The 22,889-nt window shown below is 41.5% G+C and overlaps 1 protein-coding gene across 2 annotated transcripts in view; it reads left to right on the top strand.

Annotated features, from left to right (window-relative positions):
- Positions 1-22,889, top strand: part of chrnb2 (cholinergic receptor, nicotinic, beta 2) — a 39,038-nt gene that overhangs the window by 1,573 nt on the left and 14,576 nt on the right. For both annotated transcript variants that reach the window (XM_061673972.1, XM_061673973.1), the window contains exons 2-4: positions 14,277-14,422; positions 17,403-17,447; positions 20,998-21,107. In XM_061673972.1, coding sequence (XP_061529956.1) covers positions 14,277-14,422; positions 17,403-17,447; positions 20,998-21,107 — 301 coding nt within the window. The remainder of the gene's footprint in view (positions 1-14,276; positions 14,423-17,402; positions 17,448-20,997; positions 21,108-22,889) is intronic.

The following is a 22,889-nucleotide window of genomic DNA, read 5'->3' as shown; positions in this document are numbered from 1 at the left end:
TATACTGTAGATGCACGCATGCTTAAAACACGTTTGGGGTCCATACTGTGTATAGAAATGACATTACCTCGCTGTTGTTTCTAATAGAAAGGTTGACTTTCGGTGAGTGAAAAAGGCATCACCTTAATTGGCCCTCAGGGAATTGTGTTCAGGATTTTCAGCCACGCTATTTGTACTGGTACACGGCTCTTAATCAATCGATCCGTCAGGAGCTTGGCTAGTCCTCTGAGTGATCGATTCATTTGTCGTCTTAACAGAAACATTTTGGACAATTCTAACTGCAGGAGTTGCACTTGACTAAATGGCCTTCATCGAATATGGAGAAAATGAAACAGCTGAAACTCCCTTCCCTCGCCCCTTGCGTTGAAAGCAATTGCCGCTTTCGACACAGCAGACGTTGGGGGATGACGTCATCGAATTATCTGATTGCAGGATAGCGTGTCGCTGTGTGAAAGTGCACACGGTCGTGGCATTATCCCGCATCGCCGGATGCTGTGGTGGATAAAGAGGGATAAGTCTACTGTTATAGCGCTGATGAGGCAAGAGGCTTGTACCTGCGGGCTTGCAATCAAGCTCTCCCTGAATTCCTGCGTTATGCGGAGGAGTTGCGCCATAGTGTGGATGTAGGCCTTCGCTGACGTCATTTTACACTTCCTTCGACAGTAAACACGTAGCGACTGAATCAACGGTGCATCTGCGGGTTGCAGCCAAGTCTTGCACTCCATTTTGTCGCAGTTGATTTAAGACACCCTTCAATCAATTAGTTCACTGGAAACAGTTTGGGGTATGCCCTTTTTCCCAAAAGGTAAGCTTGCATGCAGCACGGTGGAATAGTGATTAACATGTTTGTCTGAGGTTTAGGGTTCGAATCTTGGCTCCGGCGTTCCCTTTTCTCCATGTACTTCAGCTTCTTCCCACATTCCAAAACATGCATGTTGGGTTCATTGAAAACTAAATTGTCCATAGGTGTGAATGGTTGTTTGTCTGTATGTGTCACGTGATTGATTGGCGTTGAGGCCAAAGTTGACTGCGATAGGCTCCGGCTCACCCGCGACCCGAATGAGGACAGGCCCTATAGAAAATGAATGGTTGGACAATCAAACACTCATAAAGCACTCTCTTAACTTTCATGAAGAATGAGGGGTGATTAACTACTTTTACTCTGATGAGTACAAGTGCTGTAGAAAATGGATGTATAGAATTGTTGAAACTATGTTTGTTCAGTGTTTCAATTTCACGATAATACTTCTTGTACGGGTTTTATTTTGAAAGGTGCTCAGCACGTTGAAATAGTTGTTACAACATCTGGCTCTCAATATTGAGGTACAGGGTTTGAATCTCGGCTCTGGACTAGGAAGTTTAAGGATTTTGGGGTGCTTTGTATTAGAGTGGTACCTTGACCTATGAATGCCCCAACTTGTGAGTTTTTTGAGTTATCCATTTTTTTGGGCTCACTTTCAGCTGTTTACTGAATGGGACAAACAGTCAAAACAGAAATGTTAAAAAAAAACACTTGCAAGGAGGATGGAGCAGACACTAACGCAAACTAAAACAATTATTTGCACTCTTCTAGGATGCTTTATTATGTTTTTACATTTATATTTTACAGAAATGGGTGAGGGCGGCACGGTGGCCGACTGGTTAGAGCGTCAGCCTCACAGTTCTGAGGACCCGGGTTCAATCCCCGGCCCCGCCTGTGTGGAGTTTGCATGTTCTCCCCGTGCCTGCGTGGGTTTTCTCCGGGCACTCCGGTTTCCTCCCACATCCCAAAAACATGCATGAATTGGAGACTCTAAATTGCCCGTAGGCGTGACTGTGAGTGCGAATGGTTGTTTGTTTCTATGTGCCCTGCGATTGGCTGGCAACCAGTTCAGGGTGTACCCCGCCTCCTGCCCGATGACAGCTGGGATAGGCTCCAGCACGCCCGCGACCCTAGTGAGGAGAAGCGGCTCAGAAAATGGATGGATAGAAATGGGCGAGTTCCAATCCTAGGTATCGGTATCGGGCCCATACCGGCCCTATCTCAAGGTATCGGGTACTCGCGAAGGCTGGCGATACCAGCCACCGATACGTAAGGAAGAAAATCTGACATTCAGTAAGTCCTCTTTGCCAGTATTTGGCACTACACTGTGGCACATTTGCAAATCATCATGTGTGCCAGGAAGAAATGTCTCTGTTCACAATTATCTGCCATTGTGTTAATTGAAATTTGATGTATAAAATGTACTAGTGGTATCGGTACTTTGTATTGGTATCAGTGAGTACTGACGAGTGAATACTTGTACTGGTATCAGTATTTTACAATGCAGTGCTATATTTTATTTATTTAAAAAAACAGCACAAAAAATGTGTGTGTTTGGGGGTGGCTGTCATGGATTAATGCCACTTCAATTCGATTCAATGTGGACAATTGATTTGATATTCAGATAAATTGGGTTACGAGCTTGCTCACAGAATGAAATAAACTCATACGTCAAGGCTCCACTGTGTTATTATTATTATTATTATTATTATTATTATTATGGTGCAGTTCAATGGGCGTGCACTTATAAAAAATATAAAATGCTCCCAACATGAAATGTGATTTTAAGCAGCATCTGACAAAGCAGCAGAGCACTAATGAGTCATTCCTCCTTTAGGGTGAAAATCTGACTAGCATTATTGTCCTCCCAGACTCCTAACATGTTTGGAGGAATACTCGCAATGAGCACGAGTGCCTCTCACACACATACACACACATTCAATCGTGGAGAAACCTTTTAAACGCAACACGTGCTTGAATATAATCCACACTCACGTTGGCTTCTAATGAAGATGATGGCAGCGGCCACACTGGCATGGCGGAGCATTCCTTTGAGCTGAGACGAGGCAAATGGATGGGACGTTTTGCGCCTCAACGCACGAGCGCGTCTCGTCAGGGCAAATACATGTGATCAAGGGAGACACGGGGAACGAATTAAGTCTTTAAATTAACCGCGCCGCACGGGCCACATTTCGTCCGGAAGACTTTAGCGTAGGTGAGCGCGCGCATAAGGAGTAGCGGTGGCATTCGCCATCTGCCCAAGGACGCTCAAGGGCATTTCAGCACCTGTTTTACACGGCGTTGTATGGGGATGTCCACTACCACTCCCTCCCTCCCTCTCTCTCTTCCCCCCGCTGGGCCATGTATAATGAACGGGTCTGTGGTACGGCATTGACCTTATGCAGGGGTTACTGCATGATGGATAAACAGTGGAAACTCCATTGTTGAGTGCCTTAAAGCTTGTAGAATTTGGAGTGCAACTTCACTGGAGTTCATTTCGGCCAGCATCAAAGCGTGCGTTTGCGTCAGCGTGTGTTTTTGTGTGGTAAGAAAATGGGGATATTTGCCGCAAGTGAACTGTGATGTATACGTGTAGAGCAAAGACGGTGGTACTTTTGCCCAGTGTTTCGGCTTCACAATACAGTAGTGCTTCATTTACTCGTTTTATTTTGGAAAGTGGGCAGGTCTTCCTCACATTTCTGCAGTTTAGTGTACAATCTCAGCTCCGGCCTCCCAATGTGCCATTTGTATGTTTTGTCCGGCTTCCTCCCGCATTCCAAAAACATGCATGTTATGCTCATAGAAGACCCTAAATTGTCAATAGGTGTGAATGTGAGTGTGAATGGTTGTTTGTTTTGCTGGCGACCAGTCCAGGGTGTACCCCGCCTCTTGTCCAAAGTCATCTGAGATAGACTGCAGCTCACCTGTGACTAATGAGGACAAGCGCTAAGAAAAAAGGATGAATGGATTATTGTAGGTGTCAACTTCCTGTTTTTGTCTTCAGTTTAATATGACTCTCAGATGGAGCTGATATTAACCAACCAAGCCTCCAGATGAACCTTTATAACATGAGCACAGTGAGTGTTTTTCTAATTTGAGTGTCGCCTTCCATCAGTTTTTCTTTTTTTTAATACAATCTTTGATAATCCTCATCAGGTTTGCGAGATAATTTCTATGGGAATGCCCAGAATATCCTTTTTCAAGCTATTTTAGTTGGGCTTTTAGACCTGGGAGTTCTATGTGACATGTAAATAAGCCTTTCTCTGATTGGATCACTCATCTTCCCCAATTTAAATATAGAAAACAACTTAGCTGTGATTGGTCTACTTGTATATCGAGGCATCTAATATCGTCTAGAAGCTCGGGGCGGCCAAGGATTCATAACGGCGTTGCGTCCTTTGAGGTCTTACTATCACTGTGAAGCACAATTGACTAAGCGTTGGATTGTTGGCTCACTTATAAGGAACGTGATGTGAAAGGGGATGTGAGTGAACATCCGACAATCAATGCAAACTTTGCTATTTCATCACATTTGCATTCAAAATTAGAAATATAGTTGAGTGTTGTTGTAAAACACAACATATGTCTAGCGACTGATGTATAGACTGTATTTGTACGGCTGAGACTCGCTGGCTTGTTTCATGTTGTCGTTCAGTTTAGTCGAATGGATGGGTACCATCCACCAAGACTTGAATATTAATTGTCAAACCTACGTCACAACGTTGGCAATTTAGAATCCACCCGTTTTGTAAGCCTGATTCCGTTTGTTGCCTTTTGCATTCAATTGACAAACTGCATAGATGTTAAACTCATTTTGACCTATGTTTTCCATAAAACAGTCGAAAAATATATATTTTTATGGTAGGGGACCATTAAAATCTTCGGGGCATTAAGGTTGCGGGTGAGCTGGCGCCTAACCCAGCTGATTTAGGCCCACCCTGGACTGGTCGCCAGCCAATCGGAAGGCACATATCGACAAGCAAGCATACAAACTAACATTCAGGCCAATGGACAATCTAGTCTTCACTGAACATTACATGCAGGTTTTTGGAACGTGCAACGAAGCTGGAGTACTCGGCGAAAACCCATGCAAGCTCAGGGAGAACATGCAAACTGACATTTGAACCTGTGACCTTTTACTTATGTGGCAGATTTGCTATCCACCATGCTGCCTGTGTTTTACTGTTGTACCCTGTTGTACAGTACTTTTGATTTTAAACACAAACGTGTGTTTGTCGCACTGTGACGCCTTCCGTTGTGTGTGTGTGTGCGAGCGACAACTAATTATTTCTCCGTCAGGGCTACAAGTTCTGCTCAGTCAGTCAGACTGTCATCACTGCTCTGCTGCACCACTGATCTCTACAGCATCTCAACAACAGTATATGTGTGTCTGCATTGACTTTCTGTCTCCATCCTTTTGGAGCGACTCCCAACACACTGCAGCAGCAGCAGCATCAGCATCACATCAGCACATTCGGAGCTGCACGTGCCACTGTACAAACGAGCCACAACAGATGTGTGTAATGAGTGTGTCTAAATGTGTGCGTGAGAGCGTGTGAACGAATGCTCGGCTGTGCTAACCCAGGTGATTAGGAGGGCACGGTGCAGGGACAGCAGAGGTTTAATAGAAACTTAAGCAAGACACAAGAAGAAGAACTAGATAAGAGAAAGAGTTTTCACTTGGACAATGTGGCTGTTAATTAAGATTTCAGGCGCTTTTATCGTCATGAAATGTGGTAACAGGCATGATGTGAACTTTAAAGCAGGGATTGAGCCCATCACAGCAGCAAACATACCATTAGTGACACACCAGAGCAGTGGGAAGCTTTCTAGGGCTGACAGCGAAATGCTACCTACCATACCATAATAGAGTTTGTGTTATTAATTTCAGTAATGCTGTCAAGTTCACGTTCACATCAAAATGCTCATCAACATCAATTCAAATTCAAATATGACTACACTGTTTTTTGGTTTTGTTTTGTTTTTCTCTTCCAAATGTATGGAAAGTGATGCAACAGAATTGTTGTCCGGGTGGACATGGTATTCAATTAACAAAACTAATCAATCCGACTCCAAAAATGGAAAGAAATGTTAAAGTCTACTGGGGAAATAGGGGGAGCGAAGTTGACTGACTGGTTTATGTGGCAGAGCAGATTGCAAATATAGCAAGAATTGTTGAAATAGTGATATAAGGTACATTTCTTGTCTTCAAATCCCTCTCTTTTCAAAAATAATGTTGGCCACAAAAAAATCCAAGATGGCAGCAAGAAAACAAAAAAAAGATGCTCACACTGTACAGTAAAGACCCACAATTTGTTTTAAAGACATAGCCAGTATTAAGAGTATGCAGTTTGTAAGAACAGAAATTTGTGCAACCTGAATGCAGGTAGTCTTTATTTGTATTTTTTGGGCGGGGGAGTAATCGCTACATGTCTAAATCATTATCTCATCTTATCCATATAGGAAGCCATCACATATATACACCCTGCGGAGTTTGCTGACGCCACAGCCAATGATGCCTCTCCATCCAGTTAGTGCACAGCGTTTCGGCTTTGCGCGATATAGCGACCGTGCGTACGATCAATACTGATATCTCCGCTCTGTTGGCACCACGCAGCCAATTGGCCGCTGCTAGTAGTTCAGTGGCTGGGCGCTGTTATTGATTTATGAATATTACAGGAAATAATGATTCCTGCTGCGGCCAAAAAGCCTTTTTAAGTGAGTACAAAGCAGGGAAGGCAACTCTATTTTCATAATCGCCCTCATAATGAGATGATCACTATCGTAAAATTCTATTTAACTCTCGTATGACCTCATTTTTTCCGCATTAATGTGGATCTTGCAGTAATAATGTGAACCCTACACTCTTGTGTGTGTGTGTGTGTGTGTGTGCGCGTGTGTGTTTGGTTGTGCACACATGGCGGTGCGTCAGTTCTTTCGCTCTGATGTCTAATGGGAAGTCCTGCTGAAATATTCATAGTGTCACATTAGGTTTCCAATATTTGCACCGGAAAACAAGCAGGATCGGACTTTAACTAGCAGCCACGTTATAAGCACTCAGCTCGGCCTTCAGCATGACACAGCCGCACAGTTAGTCCGTCTTTGTTTTAGGAGGAGCCACTTAGCATTTTAGACAGCTTCAACCCAGCATTCAAACTGCCATTTTGCAAGCTGTAACGCAAGACTTCTGCAAGAAACTTGAGCTCATTTAGCTTTGAAACGATTTGTGTGATGGCAATGAGTAAATATGTGACGCAAACCATAAATGGAACATTTCACGAACAGGAACAACACAAACTGAATTTGGTGTTTCTGTGAAGATACTTGCCTCCCAAGCTCAAAATGGTGCTTAAATATCTGCAGTGGTTGACTTCTTTCTCCACTTGTATGACAATTAAGGATGCTCAAAAGCATGATGAAGTCTTAACGCTTGGCGACCCGCCTTCAGTAATCCTCCCACTTCCCCATATGCTGTCTGGCTTCAACACATTTTTTCCCATAGTTTTCCTGCTTTATCATAGAGATTACCTTCTTTTTACACTTTTATGACTGTTAATGTTTTTTAAAAATCACAAAAAGTTTCCAAAATAGTTACTACAGTTGCCTCTGCATTGCCGCATACGTTTTTGCTCATTTGCGTCAAATAGTTTACGAGGTGTCAGAAACGTTCCAGGACTGGAGTCACAAAAGATATATTTCAAAACCAAATTACAAACTATAAGATTTCCCCTTCAAAGTGGGCCAGACAATCAAACAGCATGTTTTCAAAGCGATCCCGCAGCGTTTGCTTCGTTCAGTGCATGAGGAGAGGCAACGGTTGGAGCATCTGGCAGTTCCTGGCCGAGAAGAACGCCGCCGTGCCGGAGCAACCTTCCTGTTCACTCGATCTGGCCCCTATGATTTTTTTTGTTCTACTTTCTTGAAGGGGGCCTGTTTTAAAAACATGGATGACATCAAGATGACGTGATGATGGAGCTGCGGAGGAAGAGTCCTTCCAATAGTGCATGATGGCGTGGCAGAGAAGGCCTAGGAAAGTGCAGTAGAGTCCAGAGGGATTACTTCCGAGAGGAAAAGTTGTAGTTTGGATTTTAAATATACATTTTGTGTTTTGTGACACCAATCCAAGAACCTTTATGCTCATATATACAGTACATACTGTATATAGTAAGTATATATACAATAAGTACTATATGTATAAAGTTTATTGGATGCTTTCAGTTATTGTTCATTTAATTTTAACTCATTTAAAAAACAAAACACATTTCATTATCACTCCAATATAATGTGTGACTGGACAAGATTGTATGACTTTTTGACCTTATAACTTGTTTAACCCAAGTGAGGACACGACTCGACTTTGCTCACAGTAACTTGGGATTTGCTTGCAACTTGAAGGTTATGTATTGAGAGTAACTTTTGTAGGCGTGTATGTGACTTACTCCCCCATCTGGCAAGAACTACGGCGGTCCTAAAAGCAGAAAATGTCTCAATATTGGACTAGTAGAAGAGACCCATGTTACCGGCTGAAAGAATGACTTGGCATTTTCAGATTTTAGCTGAAATCTTCACCTCAAACAAATTGTTCTCACGGCAAAACTATAGCAGATATTAATTCCGCGTAACATTTTTGAGGATGCCAAGGGTGGATGTGCTCAATTTCTAAGTCGGTTTAAAACTGATTGAATTAGAGCAGGTTTCAAAAGTGCAAAATAGAGATTCTGGCCAAAAAAATAGCATAACATAATAACATTGTTGTCACTGGAGGAGTTGATGGACTTTGCCTTGATTCAAGTCTAATAAAAGGTACAAAAGAATTGACACGAAAGTGGATTTTTCTGACAGAAGACACCCATGTGTACAAAAACATCATTTAATACAAAATGAGGGAATATTGTGGCCACGGTGACGAGTTAATCGTGTTACAATATGTATTTTTAATAACAAAGCTTTTTCCAAAATAATGGTTGGCAGTTATTAAAAGCTTTATGATTGCAATTGTTTGACACTGTAGTGCAGTATTTCTATTTCCATGATTGCATTTTTAATTCTTTTATGCAACGAGGAAAACTGTTTCCAACTGAACAAATCTTTTCCCACACGTTGTCTCACGACCATCACCTTTTCACCAGGATGTCCAGAAACGGCAATATAGTGTAAATGTTGCTTAAGTTAGTAGGCCACTTCTTCATTCATGGGGGATGATGAACAGAAGGGTGCCTTCATACTGTAATTCTGGAGTGTAGAAGATTCCATTGTGACTCAAATGGTGACAATAAATACGTACCTGGCTCTGTACCTGTCTAGATCCTCACCAAAATGACTTCTTCCATGGCCATCCTTCAAACTACTACCTTGTAACATCACCACGCTGGAGCCCTGCTTGTAAGACTTTCAAGTATCCTCATATTAGTTTGACCATCAGCCAGATGATGAGCACTGAGATGCAGGGAACGTGTTCTGCTCCATCATTGTTTAAGTGGACTGCTTCCTCCTTTCTGTCTCACAGTGCTGTTATTGCCTCGAGCTTCTGGGAGTATAGCACATTAGTCATATGGCTCTGTAATGCTGATTTCCCCCACGAATATGTGCAAACAACAAGACTCCTATAGGCAACCACATGCCATAAATAAAGTTAATGCTATACGCACACACACACACTGACAGGTCTCGTATTGATGATGTTGTATTAGCCAGGGAAGGGCCAATAAATGCATAGCATCTGTCAGCAATACATTTGGAGGAGATGGCGATAACAGAATGAGAGCAGGATGCAGACAGCCAGGGGAGCGTAAAAGAACATACAGCCCCGCTCTGATGTTGCAAAAGGATGGAAAAGAGTGCAGGGAACAGAAGGTTAAAAAGGAGGGGATTTGCGTGATGGGGCAAGAATAGAGACCTCATTGATCCCGAGACAGAGGCCATCATCCGCTTGGCTGCGCAAGGCTCATTGCCGTAGGGCACCAACTAACGATGAAGGGACAGTTGGATGCTGGGGAGGAAAATACACATGAATATGTGCAGAGACATGAGCAACAACAGTGGAGAGCACAAGCAGACTCGAAAATAGTGCTGCTACCTTGAAAAAAAAAAGAATTCACTCCAATGATAATACACCCTGATTGCTTTAAAAATGTGGCAACATGTAATATTTCCATCGCAATACATGGCATGTTTAAAACAGCATGTTGGCCATATTTGCACATTTGAACATTATAATTACAGCCATTTTCGAAGTGCAACCATCGTTTCAGAAGCATATGATACCATGTAGAATTGTAATTGTTCTTCACTGCGATTCACTTCTTTGTCTGTTGGGAGTCCCGCTTTTTGAGAATTTTGTAGGATTTTTACAAAAAGTAATGCACTGTAATGAGTAGAAACATTTTGAGCTACATTGGGTTGCTTTTTTAAAAATAAATAATTGTACAAGCCTATGCAAATAATACACCCTAAAATCCTAATCCAAACTGCTTTGAATATGACATATATATATATATATATATATGTACAGTATATGTGTATGTATTTGTAATAACGTAATGTAATAATGTATTTAGTCATTTGTGGGCCCAAAACAAACAGCCTTCCACATCAGTGCACAGCAAATATTTTGTATAATAATGTTTATCGTCAACGAAAAAGTGAATTTGAAAAAAACAAATCTATTTTCTGAACTAGATAAGGCCTTTAAAATCCTTCTGGAGGATAATCATCTAACAAGCGGATCATCCAAATACATTTCAGAATCAGAATCATCTTCATTTGCCAAGTATGTCAAAAACACAAAAGGAATTTGTTGGAGCCGCTCTAGTACGAAAACAGACAGCCGTTTGACAGAAAATACGTTTCAGACATAAAAACACAAGTTACTGAGCAATGAAAGGTTACCGGTAATGTGGGAATGCCGATAACATTTTTTGTTGTTGTTTTTTTTTTGACAATTGTGCAAATGTTGCAGAGTCCTCGTGCAATTTAGAGCAGTTTGAAATGACTAATAGAGCAATAATCTAGTACAGTGACCATTGTGCAAATGCCACAGAGACTTCAAAAGATTTAAGCATTTTAAAGCGATTAGTAGTGCGATAATCTTGAACAGTGTCAGTTGTGCAAATGGTGCAGATACTTTTCAAGCACATGAGTGGCCAGTATTGGTCAACAACAGATATGCAAATATCAGAGTGACAAGACTACTACAGTGAGTGCACGAATAATGTGTAATTGGCCCGACAGCGATGTGAAAGCAATCTCAAAACAAAAATTGGCAGCATGTTACAATGGAATTGTAAGTTAACTGTTTAAGAAGTTAATGGCCAGAGGGAGCAAGCTGTTGGAAAGTCTGCTAGTTTGTTTGCAATGTTCGATAGCGCCTACCTGAGGGAAGGAGCTGAAAGAAGTGGTGACCAGGATGTGGAGAGTCCAAGAGGATTTTGCATGCTCTTGTCTTAGTTCTGGCAGCATGCAAGTTCTCAAGGGTTGGTAGGGGGGTACCGACCATTTTTTTTCCCAGCAGTTTTGATTGTCTGTTGCAATCGGAGTTTGTCCTTTGTTGTGGCAGCACCAAACCAGACCGTGATGGATGAACACCGGACTGATTCGATGACTGCTGAGTAGAACTGCCTCAAGAGCTCCTTTGGCAGGCCATGCTTGCTCAGAAGCTGCAGGAAGTATCTCCTCTGCTGGGCCTTTTTGAGGATGGAGTTGATGTTGGTCTTCTCACTTTAATTCCCAGCTTGAAGCTCTCGACGGTTGACACAGGGCAGTTGGACAGCGTGAGGGGCAGCTGTGGCTAAGGATGCCTCCTGAAGTCCCCCATCATCTCTACAGTCTTGAGCGTGTTCAGCTCCAGGTTGTGTCGGCCACACCACAGCTCCAGCCACTCCACTTCCTGAATCTGGGTGCTTTGTTTCAAATTCGTTTACTTGTTCAGCGAGCGTTAGCAGTGCGGCATTCGTTTGAGCTTGAGGAGGAACGTAAACACCTGCAAGTATGAATGAAGCGAACTCGCACGGCGAGTAGAATGACTTACAGTTCAAAAACAGCGACTCCAAGTCCGGGCTGCAGTGTGTGTTGAGCTCTGTGACGTCGGTACGCCATTTTTTGTTGATATAGAAGCATATCCCCCCCCCCACACGTTTTATTTTCCCCGATATCTCCGTGACGTGGTCTGTAGTTGGAAGCCCGGAATTACGGCGCCATTTACAGGAACATAGAACAACATTTAATACAGTTCAGCAATTCGATTTAAAACTCACTCGTTTCACTCTCCACTTCATCTGTACTGTATCCTACTTGGCTGACACTGACAGTAGTGCTATTGCTACTGGCAAGCGCATCTGGCTTTTGCTGTTGTCATTTACGCACATTCAGAGTCACTGTACAAAGGTTGAAACCTTTGGTAGTTTTGATAAAAACTGTGTGTTTTCCTCTCACCTTCTCTTCTCCGCTCCATTTTCCTTACAACACATTAACAAATTTGTTTTGCGAGGGCTATCCTCTCTGAATCAAGTCTGCACATGCACAGTAAGAAGATGGATTAGCCCATTGCATAAGGAGGGAGGGGCAAGCACTCGAAACAATCATGTTAGATGAAGCATTTTTAAATGTGTGAATTGGGACCAAAACAATTCTAATTTTATTATTTTTGATTTTATTAAACCTTTGGGGGCTCTTGGAAACCTTGGGGCCCCACGGACTGACTTGTTTTTGCCTAATGGTAGGTCCGCCCCTGGTGATACAGCAGCCATTTAAGTTTTAGTAGTATAGTATATTGTGTAGGATTTGTATTGCCTTTAACTATTGCTGACTTTGTTAGGAGTCTTGTTTCTTGAGAATCTGGGAAGAATTTTACAAAAAGTAACTGTACTAATTAGTATAAAACTGACATTTTGGTTTACTAAAAAAAAAAAAAACATGTGCAAGCTTAACCTTGCTCAGACACAATGATTCGAACAAGTTCTAAATTATGGCAAAATCTAGCATTTCTATCATGAAACATTGCATGTTCAAAACAGCATGCAGGCCATATTTGTGCAATGTGATACTGCAGCCATTTGGTTTGCCTTTCAGCAATATCTATTGTTCCTTGAATTTTATTAGATTAGTAAATAATTGTTTTTTAAGACATGTGGCTGGTTACATAAAAATCAGCTTTAAAAATATATATATATATTTTAACATAATCTCCAAAAATAATACACTTTAACCCTCTGATCCAAACTGAAACTATGTTGAAATGTAGCATTTCCATCACAAAATATCACAGCACATGAACCCTTTTTGTGAAACATTAGGGCAATCTTTTTTAACAGTATAATACTAAGTAGGATTTTTATATTGTCTTTCTCTACTATTGATTTCTTTGTCTCCTTTGTTGTGAGAATTTAGAGGGCTAGTTTACAAATGGAAATGTATGTCTTGATCGCGTAATTATAAAAATCTTTCATGCAACAATACAGCAGGAAGCCTATCCACGAGAGATAATGTAACTGGAAAATAGTCAAGTTATAAATAGTACTTAGCTTTTGATACCATTTTTTACTACTTCCTTGTGAAAACACGATGCTATTATATAAGTGTGGGATTCCATTAAGAAGTCATTATATCATCCCGAGGGATGTGAATCAGTCATCGCAAGAGTTGTTTGTCTTCCTGCTAGGCCGTTAAAAGCTTCTGATTGCAGGTTTGGATTGAAATCCTGTAAGGAGGAGTACCGTATTTTCACGACCATAGGGCGCACCGTATTAAAAGGCGCAGTCTCAGTTACGGGGTCTATTTCTGTATTTAACACATACATAAGGCGCACCGTGTTATTGGGCGCAGGCATGGTAAAACATACGCTAGCTTAAAACATACGGTAGCACTCATGCACGCTAAAACAGTGTTTTTAAAAAGGCAGCGGGTGCAAAACTGAGTTCGGTGGAACTTTATTGAAGTATTTAACAATGTACTCACGTTATCTTTTGATCAATCCTCATCCACAAATCCATCAAAGTCCTCATCTTCTGTATCCGAAATGAACATCTGGGAAAGTCCTCCAACAAACACGCCGGGTTCGAGTCTCGCTGCCGTGCGAAAGCATGAACAACAGTGCAAGCAGACACGTTAGCCCAGCATCCACAATCCATTCACAAATTGGAATTGGAAGAAAAAAAAGCGCTCCTCACACAACAACATTTATATACGTTGGAACTCGGTGCACACATAAGGCGTGCCGCATTATAAGGCGCCCCGTCCATTTTGGAGAAAATGTAAGACTTTTAAGTGCGCCTTATGGTCGTGAAAATACGGTACTTATATTCAGGGGAAAGTGTGAAGTCATCATGACAGGGAAAAGACAGGAAGGATTTGTGTTTTCGGTGAAACAATAGGACTGCTTTATTGTGTATGCTTTTTGAATGTGCAGTTTAATCCAAAGACAGACACAGTTGGCACATGCCTTCACTACAGCTAACTAAAATAATTGCTGTCATTGCAGGTAGCCTCGGGGCGGACACAGAGGAGCGCTTGGTGGAGCACCTCCTGAATCCCGCCCACTACAACAAGCTGATCCGTCCTGCCACCAACGGCTCTGAGCTGGTGACTGTGCAGCTCATGGTGTCGCTGGCCCAACTCATCAGTGTGGTGAGCATGCGCATCTAACTGCGCACAGGGCATCCGATACTAGGGGTTGAACGACATAAGCGTTAGTCGAAGTAGATTTATCAATCATGTCACTGATATGTTTCAGCCCATTACAGCGGTCTCAAACCTATTTTACACCAGTTTCACATAAAGACATACAGTGGAACCTCAATAGAATGGACTAATAGGGGGTCGGGGTTCTGATACAGTCAATTGTCCGTTACATTGAAGCACTTTTTTGGACACATTGTTCAGTAAAGACGGTCCGTTTTATCCGATGTCCGTTATATCGGGTCCGTTTTATCAAGGTTCCGCAGTATTTCTATGGTCTGGCAGAGAAACAAATAAAAACAAATGATTAAGACGGGTCTCATTTTTGGTAATATAATTCCACAAGCGACATGTGTTACGACGTAGTATCGTAAAGCAACTAATGTTGGTTTGTGTGAGTTGTAATATGAATAAAGTTCTCGTTATCACACGGTTGTCGGCCACGGATTTTTTGATGAAATTTTGGCAACAAAGATGGAGCTTCCTTTTTTGGCGCTGCACTCATACCTCACCGCCAGTCCCATGGTCCCGCTGATATCGATATTTTAAGACTAGAGGTGACGGAATAGCCGAAGCTAGAGAGGCTAACAGCTATTCTCGTCCACAGCCATATTATTTTAAAACTCTCTGATCTGCGCAGACGAATAAAAACGTTGCCTTGTTCACCGGACATTTCGATGTCACACAGATTGGGGTTTCTCTTGTAAATTGGTCAAAGGTCATTTGGAATTCCCCCAAATGTTGGAGCACTTAAATGAGTCAAAAGATCAAGGTGTACCCAGCCAGAAGTTCATTTTGATTTTACTATGGCTTTTTTTAGCTGACATTTCTTCCAAAAGATGGGCCAACCTCCACAATTGGTGGTAGAAGATTGTGAAAAAATAATAAACTTAAGGAAGTTAAGTGAAGTATGCAGACTCGCCATACAGTAGTGTTGTGTGACAAGTAAGAATGTATTTTTAAAAAGCAAAAACAAAAAACAGACGTCGATGACTCGTCTTCTAATTACGCCGCTGTCATTATAATTAAGAATGTGATTCGAACAAATTGGATCGATTAGATTCCACACGTGTTGCAGTGAAGGTGGAACAGATTATTTGTAATTCCATTATTTCCTCTGGGAAAATTTGCTTTGAAATCAATTTGCAATTGAAATTGAACTTGAAAACAAACTGAAGGTCGCGCTAAGTCCCAGAACAGACTGTGTTTTGTTTGAGCTACACTAGTTTTGCACAAAAACACAAAATATACACTGCATTTTGATCCTGTGATTGATCCAGGGTGTACTCTGCCTCTCACCCAAATTCAGCTCAGATCGGCTCCATCTTACCCGTCAACCTAAGGAGGACAAGCGCTACAGAACATGGATGGTTATATTGAGATCGTTTTGATGCAGAGTTAGGGCATATTATTTTATGCCGATGATTCCAAAAATTCACTAGGTTTATCCTAAATATGATGAGGTTACTACAAAATGGTGTCTAATTTGTAAAATGAGTACATCTAGAGTGCATTAATGCACTGACGCTGACTGCTGCTATACGGCACTTAAATTGATTTTCCTGACTGCAAAAAGTCATTTGTGGCCAGCTCTTATGGTGAGAGCTGAAAATGAGGCGGTCTAATGATGTAAATCCCAGGAAATGTGAAGTCGAAGTGCTAATTAGCTGGGCGAAAATCCTTATCATTTCCTCCCACTTTGATTGAATTCAGACCAGTATGTGAAATCCTTGCAAATAAAATAAAATTCCACTGATTTAATAAAACCAAATATATAATATCCTTTTGTATTTAGGAAGTTTTGTCCTGTGCATTTTACAAGAGAGAATTAGAGTCACAGATTATGTGCGATGAACAGACCCTCACACCCATGCACACTTTCACAATCTGATCATCTGTAGTGAACAGACTGTATGACAGCTTGCTGGTCAGGTGTGTGTAAGGAAAATTATAGACCTCACAAAACAAGATCATCCTGTTTAATATTCCCTTTATGAATTTGAAACAGACTCTAAAATTGCCCGTAGGTGTGACTGTGAGTGCAAATGGTTGTTTGTCTGTATGTGCCCTGCGATTGGCTGGCAACCAGTTCAGGGTGTACCCCGCCTCCTGCCCGATGATAGCTGGGATAGGCTCCAGCGACCCAAGTGAGGAGAAGCGGCTCAGAACATGGATGGATGGAAGGATGAATTTGAAACAATCCAATACTTGACAAACTGAGGAAATTGACATCTTCCGCTATCAGGGTGTTAACTTTCTTCAACAGGTTCATCAAGCACTGACCTCGTGGAATTGGTGTGAGTTTACTGTTTCATGGCAAATAACCTAACTTTTCCACTATGCTCTGCCCAAATCGGATGGTTTATGCGAAACATCTCTCCAATTTAGTGTCACTCATCTGTCTAGTACACCTGCTTCCAATTGGAACTCATTTGGGCCATTTTCTAGGAGTTCAAATGCACCAAAAATGGCTGCTTCAAACCAAAACAGCAGATTTTCTGTTCAACTTCGGGCATGGGTCCTTGAGACTGTTTTGTGTGTTCTGTTATGATAGACATGTCCACCCAATATCATGTTGATCGGTGAAAGTGTTGTCGTGGCCAAATACGTACATTTTCACCAAGATGTATGCACTTTCAAAAACTCTGACTTGGGGCATGTTGAGGCCCCCGTGATAGTTGATCAAAAAGATAAACAGCGATTACTGGAGGGGCTTTTGTGGGTTTGTGTTCAGGACCCCTTAAAAACATAAATTTTCACCAGGATACAGGCGCCTACCGAATTTGGTGAGTTTTTGGGGTATGGTAAGGCCTCTAAAAAGGCGATTCATTAGACAAAAAAATACACAGCAATTCCAATTATTGTTTTGAATGAATTTTAAAATGCGGTTTGTTTGTTACACGTATCTCCTGTTGTTCTTCTTCTGCAGCATGAAAGAGAGCAGGTGATGACCACAAATGTCTGGCTGACACAGGTGACCCTTCACTCACACACACACACACGTACACACACACACACACACACACACACACGCATACATTCAGCATTTTTCTTGTGTGGACCAGCTAATACATCCACACAAATTGAAATGTGCACGCATTAAAAGATGGAATGTCAAGACTTGGGCTACACAAAGACGTAGAAAGGCAACTATAAGGTTCTCAAACGTTTTACACCTACTAACTAAAAAAAAAAAAAAAAAAAAAAAAGCTCTCCAAGTTGCGCTCCATGACCAACATTAAAATATAGTATCGTTGTAGACCCAAGTGTTTTATTCCTAAAAAGTATATTTCATATAATTGCAAGCCATTTTAACATCAGACACAGTTTGAACATTAAGATTGTGGTTGAATATCGGAAAATAAAAATTCAAAACTGGACTTAAATAATGATTCAATTAAAACATATTGTATCTGAAACTTAAATAAAAATGGTACCGAAATAAATGTGCAAAAACAAACTGTTCCCAAACTTGAAATGAAAATGTATTGCACTTAAGTTAAATATAACTGAACTATACTTATGCAGTGATTCTTTGATGTGCCGCTAGAGGGAGCCCGTGTACCACTTTGAGAATCACTGCTCTAAATTACAATCCTGTACAGTACGCTAGATCATAGACTAGTAGTTAAATATTGTATATAAGTTAATGCTTGGGTAGAAACAAGCATCTGTCTTTCTTATAAAATATAAAGAAGTATTTACACATAGTCTCTGTGAATGCCTCTCAGGATAGATAACATACTAACGTCCACTGAGAGAGCGTTATGACACAGTGGGTGAGATGTTTACTATGTGTCATTTTTAGTGATTCAGCATTTTGAAGTGGTGACTCGTGTCAGTGACTGAGCTGCGAGCATCTGACATTGCCTTTAGATTTTAAGCTGTAAAGACAGTTATGTCGATAATTATTAAAATACAGTATATACTGTACACTCGCACCTCTGTCAGAAAGGTCTTCATTGAACAATATTTATATTTGTGGTTGAATAACTAGGAAATAATTGAACAATACGTTCATTATTGTGTTTGGAGAACTATCAATAATAAACATTGTTCAATTAATTTCCCACTGACTGCGTCAAGCAAAGCGGAGCATTGTTATCTTTCTTAAAGTGGATTTTCTATTGTTCTAGTCTTAGACTTCATTTTTTATTTTAAAAAAAGAGAGAATTTACCATGGGCTGTCAATGGCAATGGGAGCCTGATTTATGCATTTGCTTCTGACAGCAAAGTGTACGTGCAAATTAGGACAATGTGCTCAACGTGCACATAAATATGGATCAACACATGAGGAGCAATGAGTGTCATGTCATTTCGACATAATTCATGATTGGATTATTTACTGATTGACGCACAACAACGGCTGAGCGAGGGCAAGGATTTACGACAAGTAAGCGAGCGTAGAATGGCCATCGGTGCTCTATGGATGAGAACGCGGAGGACCAAGGCCGCCTGTCGCGGGCCAACACAAATGGTGAAAAGCATAATGCATCACAGTTGCAGCATGGGGGTGTGAAACCCGCAGCTCCTGGGCCATATACTAAGCAACAACAAAATATTTTGGGGGGATTCTAAAACAGTAATGTCAACAGCTTTCAAGAAACTGTGTTACGTTTAAGAGAAATTACATGGAAATGACAATGCCAAACAACAGCATAGGGTTGAAGGCCAACAAAATCTGTTCTACTCTGATTGAATGATTACTGAACAGATTCGTTAAATTTAACTGATTGCAATGAAGTCCTACATAAAATTAACAAGCGCGTTTCATTTGACAAACATGAAGCTATTTTATTATAAGTACCAACTTAATGGCTCCCGTATTTTCACGACCATAGGGTGCACCGTATTAAAAGGCGCAGTCTCAGTTACGGGGTCTATTTCTGTATTTAACACATACATAAGGCTCACCGTATTATTGGGCGCAGGCATGGTAAAACATAGGCTAGCTTAAAACATAGGGTAGCATGCATGCACGCTAAAACAATGTTTTTAACAAGGCAGCGGGAGCAAAACTGACTTCGGTTGTACTTTATTGAAGTATTTAACAATGTACTCACGTTATTTTTTGATCAATGCTCATCCACAAAAGTCCTCATCTTCTTTATCTGAAATGAACAGCTGGGCAAGTTCTCCATCAAGCACGGCAGGTTCCCTCTCGTCATTGTCGGAGTCAGTCTCGTTGCCGTGCGGCTCCTCAGAAACGATGCCCGCTTTTTACGAAACCTCGAACAACAGTGCAGGCAGACACGTTAGCCCGAGCATCCACAATCCATTCACAAATTGTGGCGTAACTCGCTTCCTCCTAGTTTTAGTAAAGCTGTGTTCACCATCTGTCATCCATCGCTCCCACGCCACTCACAACTTCACTTTGAAGGCCCCGTTTACACCAATATACCAGCGTTTGGAGTTCCTTAGTCAAGCCTCCCGGAATGATGGCAAGCTCTGAGTTATTGCACTCAGTCGAATGGTGACTGTAGAGACGCTTCTCCCAGCTGTTCTTTGCTCATTAATCCATTGCTCGAGTTGGTCTTCCAACTCGGGCCACCTCGCCTTGTTTCCGCGTTTTCTTTTTTTCCACGGGATCTCAGCTTCATCTTCTTGATTTGGCGAAGCTCGTTTTCCTGCTTCCTTCACTTGCGAACCATGGATTCGTTGATCTTGAATTCTCTCGCGGCTGCTCGATTCCATGTTCCTCCGCGTAACTGATAGCTTGCAGTTTAAACTGTTTAAACTTCATAAGCGTGTCTCTTCGTAGGTGCCATTTTCGGGGGTCCTTAGCCAAACCGATGCACATACCGGCACTATATACCTACTGGGGGCGTGTCTTTAGCCTCCTCTGTCACGCGCACCCTTCCCCCTTTGATCGTGAAAATACGGTAGGTAAATTTACTCCAGTGCAATTCATTTAAATTCAATTGCCGTGATGTCGGTTAGAAAAAGTGGAGTCGAATTCATTTTAAACGGCTATATTTTTCTAAGGCAAACACCCTTTCATCTCATCTTGATCCAATGATGTTTTTCAAATGGTTAAGGAAAGGTGGTATGAAGGTTAGGAGATTTGACTTTCCAAAGGGATAACTACAGATACCAGGGCAAGCCGCTTCGTCCTTGACATGTTATACGGATGAGAGTCGCCGACAGTAATTTGTACGTGATTGTCCATTTCACTTTTGACTGCGTCGCTCAGTGTGCGGCGCGCCTAAGGCTTTTAATTGACCCAAAACATGGAAAATAAGTTCAAGACTACGTCTTCTTTTTACACAAGGTGACGTGTAGGACATGCGTGCAATAACGACGCTGCGGTCACAATTTCATCAAAGTGATTGCTTTTTGGGCGTGTGGGCTCAACCATCCCTTGTAAAAGTAGATGAGAGGACAGCACGTTCATCACACTGACATCACAGTGACCACTGCCTGATGATTTAAAGACAGAGACAAACTCTTTTCTCCCGCCTCTCGAGATGTCCTCACAATGTCGACATTTGACGTTGTGTGTGTGTTGTTGTGTTTTAAACCAGGAGTGGCAGGACTATCGCCTCACTTGGGTCCCCGAGGAGTTTGACGGCATGATGAAGGTCAGGTTGCCCTCCAAACACATCTGGCTGCCTGATGTGGTGCTGTATAACAAGTGAGTGTTATAAATTAAAAAAAAAAATAAATACTCATGCATGCATGCTCACACAGCACATGCTAAATGGGGGGCGGGGGGTAGGGGGGCATTCATGCAGGGTAACCGTGCCTCTACCTTAACTGCTCTCAAAGCACTTTGCCTCATTTGTCTGTCCACACACACGCACACACACGGTCACACACAAGTGTACACTCTGCATGGCAGTGGGAGGGGGGCAGGGTGGGGGCTACTAGGTTAGGTGCCAGCCTGCTCATCTGGAGCGATTAGGAGCTCAGGCACATGCATGAAAACACTTTGACACCACCTGTGCAAGCTAGAACGCTCGCTTTACAATAGGTCACATTTGCTCAAATTGTCGCCATCATAAAACCTTTATTTACTGTATTAATGTATCGTTTTATATTCTTCACTGTCATCTATCAATCAAGCATTTTCTATAGCACTTGTGCTCATTAGCGTCACGGGTGACTTTTGGCAATAGGCGAGATAGACCCTGGACTGGTCGCCACCCAGTAGCTGGGCACAGATATACAAACAAGCATTCACACCTATTGACAATTTAGAGTCCTCAGTTAACTTAACATGCATGTCATGCAAGCAGTGGCGGTCCTAGCTTAAATGGCGCCACATTGCAAGACCCCACTTTGTCACCCCCCAACACACACACACACACACACACACACACACACACTGTACATACTGTTGAGAAACACATCACAGTGGACCTTATTTCTTCTCACTTTTTCTTTAAAATGTATTGAATTACTTAAAATATAATGAATTATAAACCTATTAGAATTGAGCAACAGAAAATAATAATTAGATTTAAGGCAACTAAACAACTAAAATCTTCCATTGCACAAATAAAATCTTAGGTGAACCTGTTTGCATCAATTATATTCCCAATTATGATAACTTTCTTTCATGACAAGAATTGGAACATAAATATGTCCCCTGTGATCACAATATTTTTCCCAATCCTAATTAATGCTCACAATTTTAAAGCTACATCTCCTGTCTTTGCCCCTGTTGAATTTAGTGATTTCTTAACTCTCCACTCTGGGTACAACAAAATGATTATCCATAAGTGTGTGCAACATGCCTACAACTACTATTCAACTACGCCAAAACAAAAACAAAAACTAACATTAATGATATAACACATAATTAGCAACAACTACTGTACTTATAAATGCTGCTGGATAGGGGTGGAACGATTAATTTATTATTGATGTATCAATTTATATTCCTATGATCCAACTGGATCGATCTGTCCTTGACTAGTTAGCCTTCCAGATGAAAATATATCGATTGAAATCGTTTGAAAAGGTAATGAATCGATTGTATCGATACTAGGAAATAATGCATTGGATTTATGCACAACAGACTTTATATGGATGCGCATGTCTGTGTTTTTTTTAGCACTTTTAATGATAAAGACGTAAAGTGTTACTCGATTAAGATTTCCCGTCCGTGACGTCGCAGGGGATCATGGGAGTATCAAACAGTTTAGTTTTTTTCTGGAGCTATTGAGTGGGCCAGTCTGAGAAGCAAACTACATCTCCCATGATGAGCATGCACAGTGTAGGAAATGACAGTAGGACAAAGAAGCAAGTGACGCCAAACATTTCAACCGGGTTTTCTTCATGACGACGATTGAGAGCAAGCAGGCTGGTGAACACGCTTAATGAGCCATGGTACAAAATTCCATCACGGACATACTGTAGCTACTTTAGCAAAAGACTAACACCAACACTTCACTAAGAGAAAAAAGACCAA

The sequence above is a fragment of the Phycodurus eques genome, chromosome 4 (assembly GCF_024500275.1).
Source record: "Phycodurus eques isolate BA_2022a chromosome 4, UOR_Pequ_1.1, whole genome shotgun sequence".
Classification (NCBI taxonomy): Eukaryota; Metazoa; Chordata; class Actinopteri; order Syngnathiformes; family Syngnathidae; genus Phycodurus; species Phycodurus eques.
This window is presented reverse-complemented; position numbering and strand designations above follow the sequence as displayed.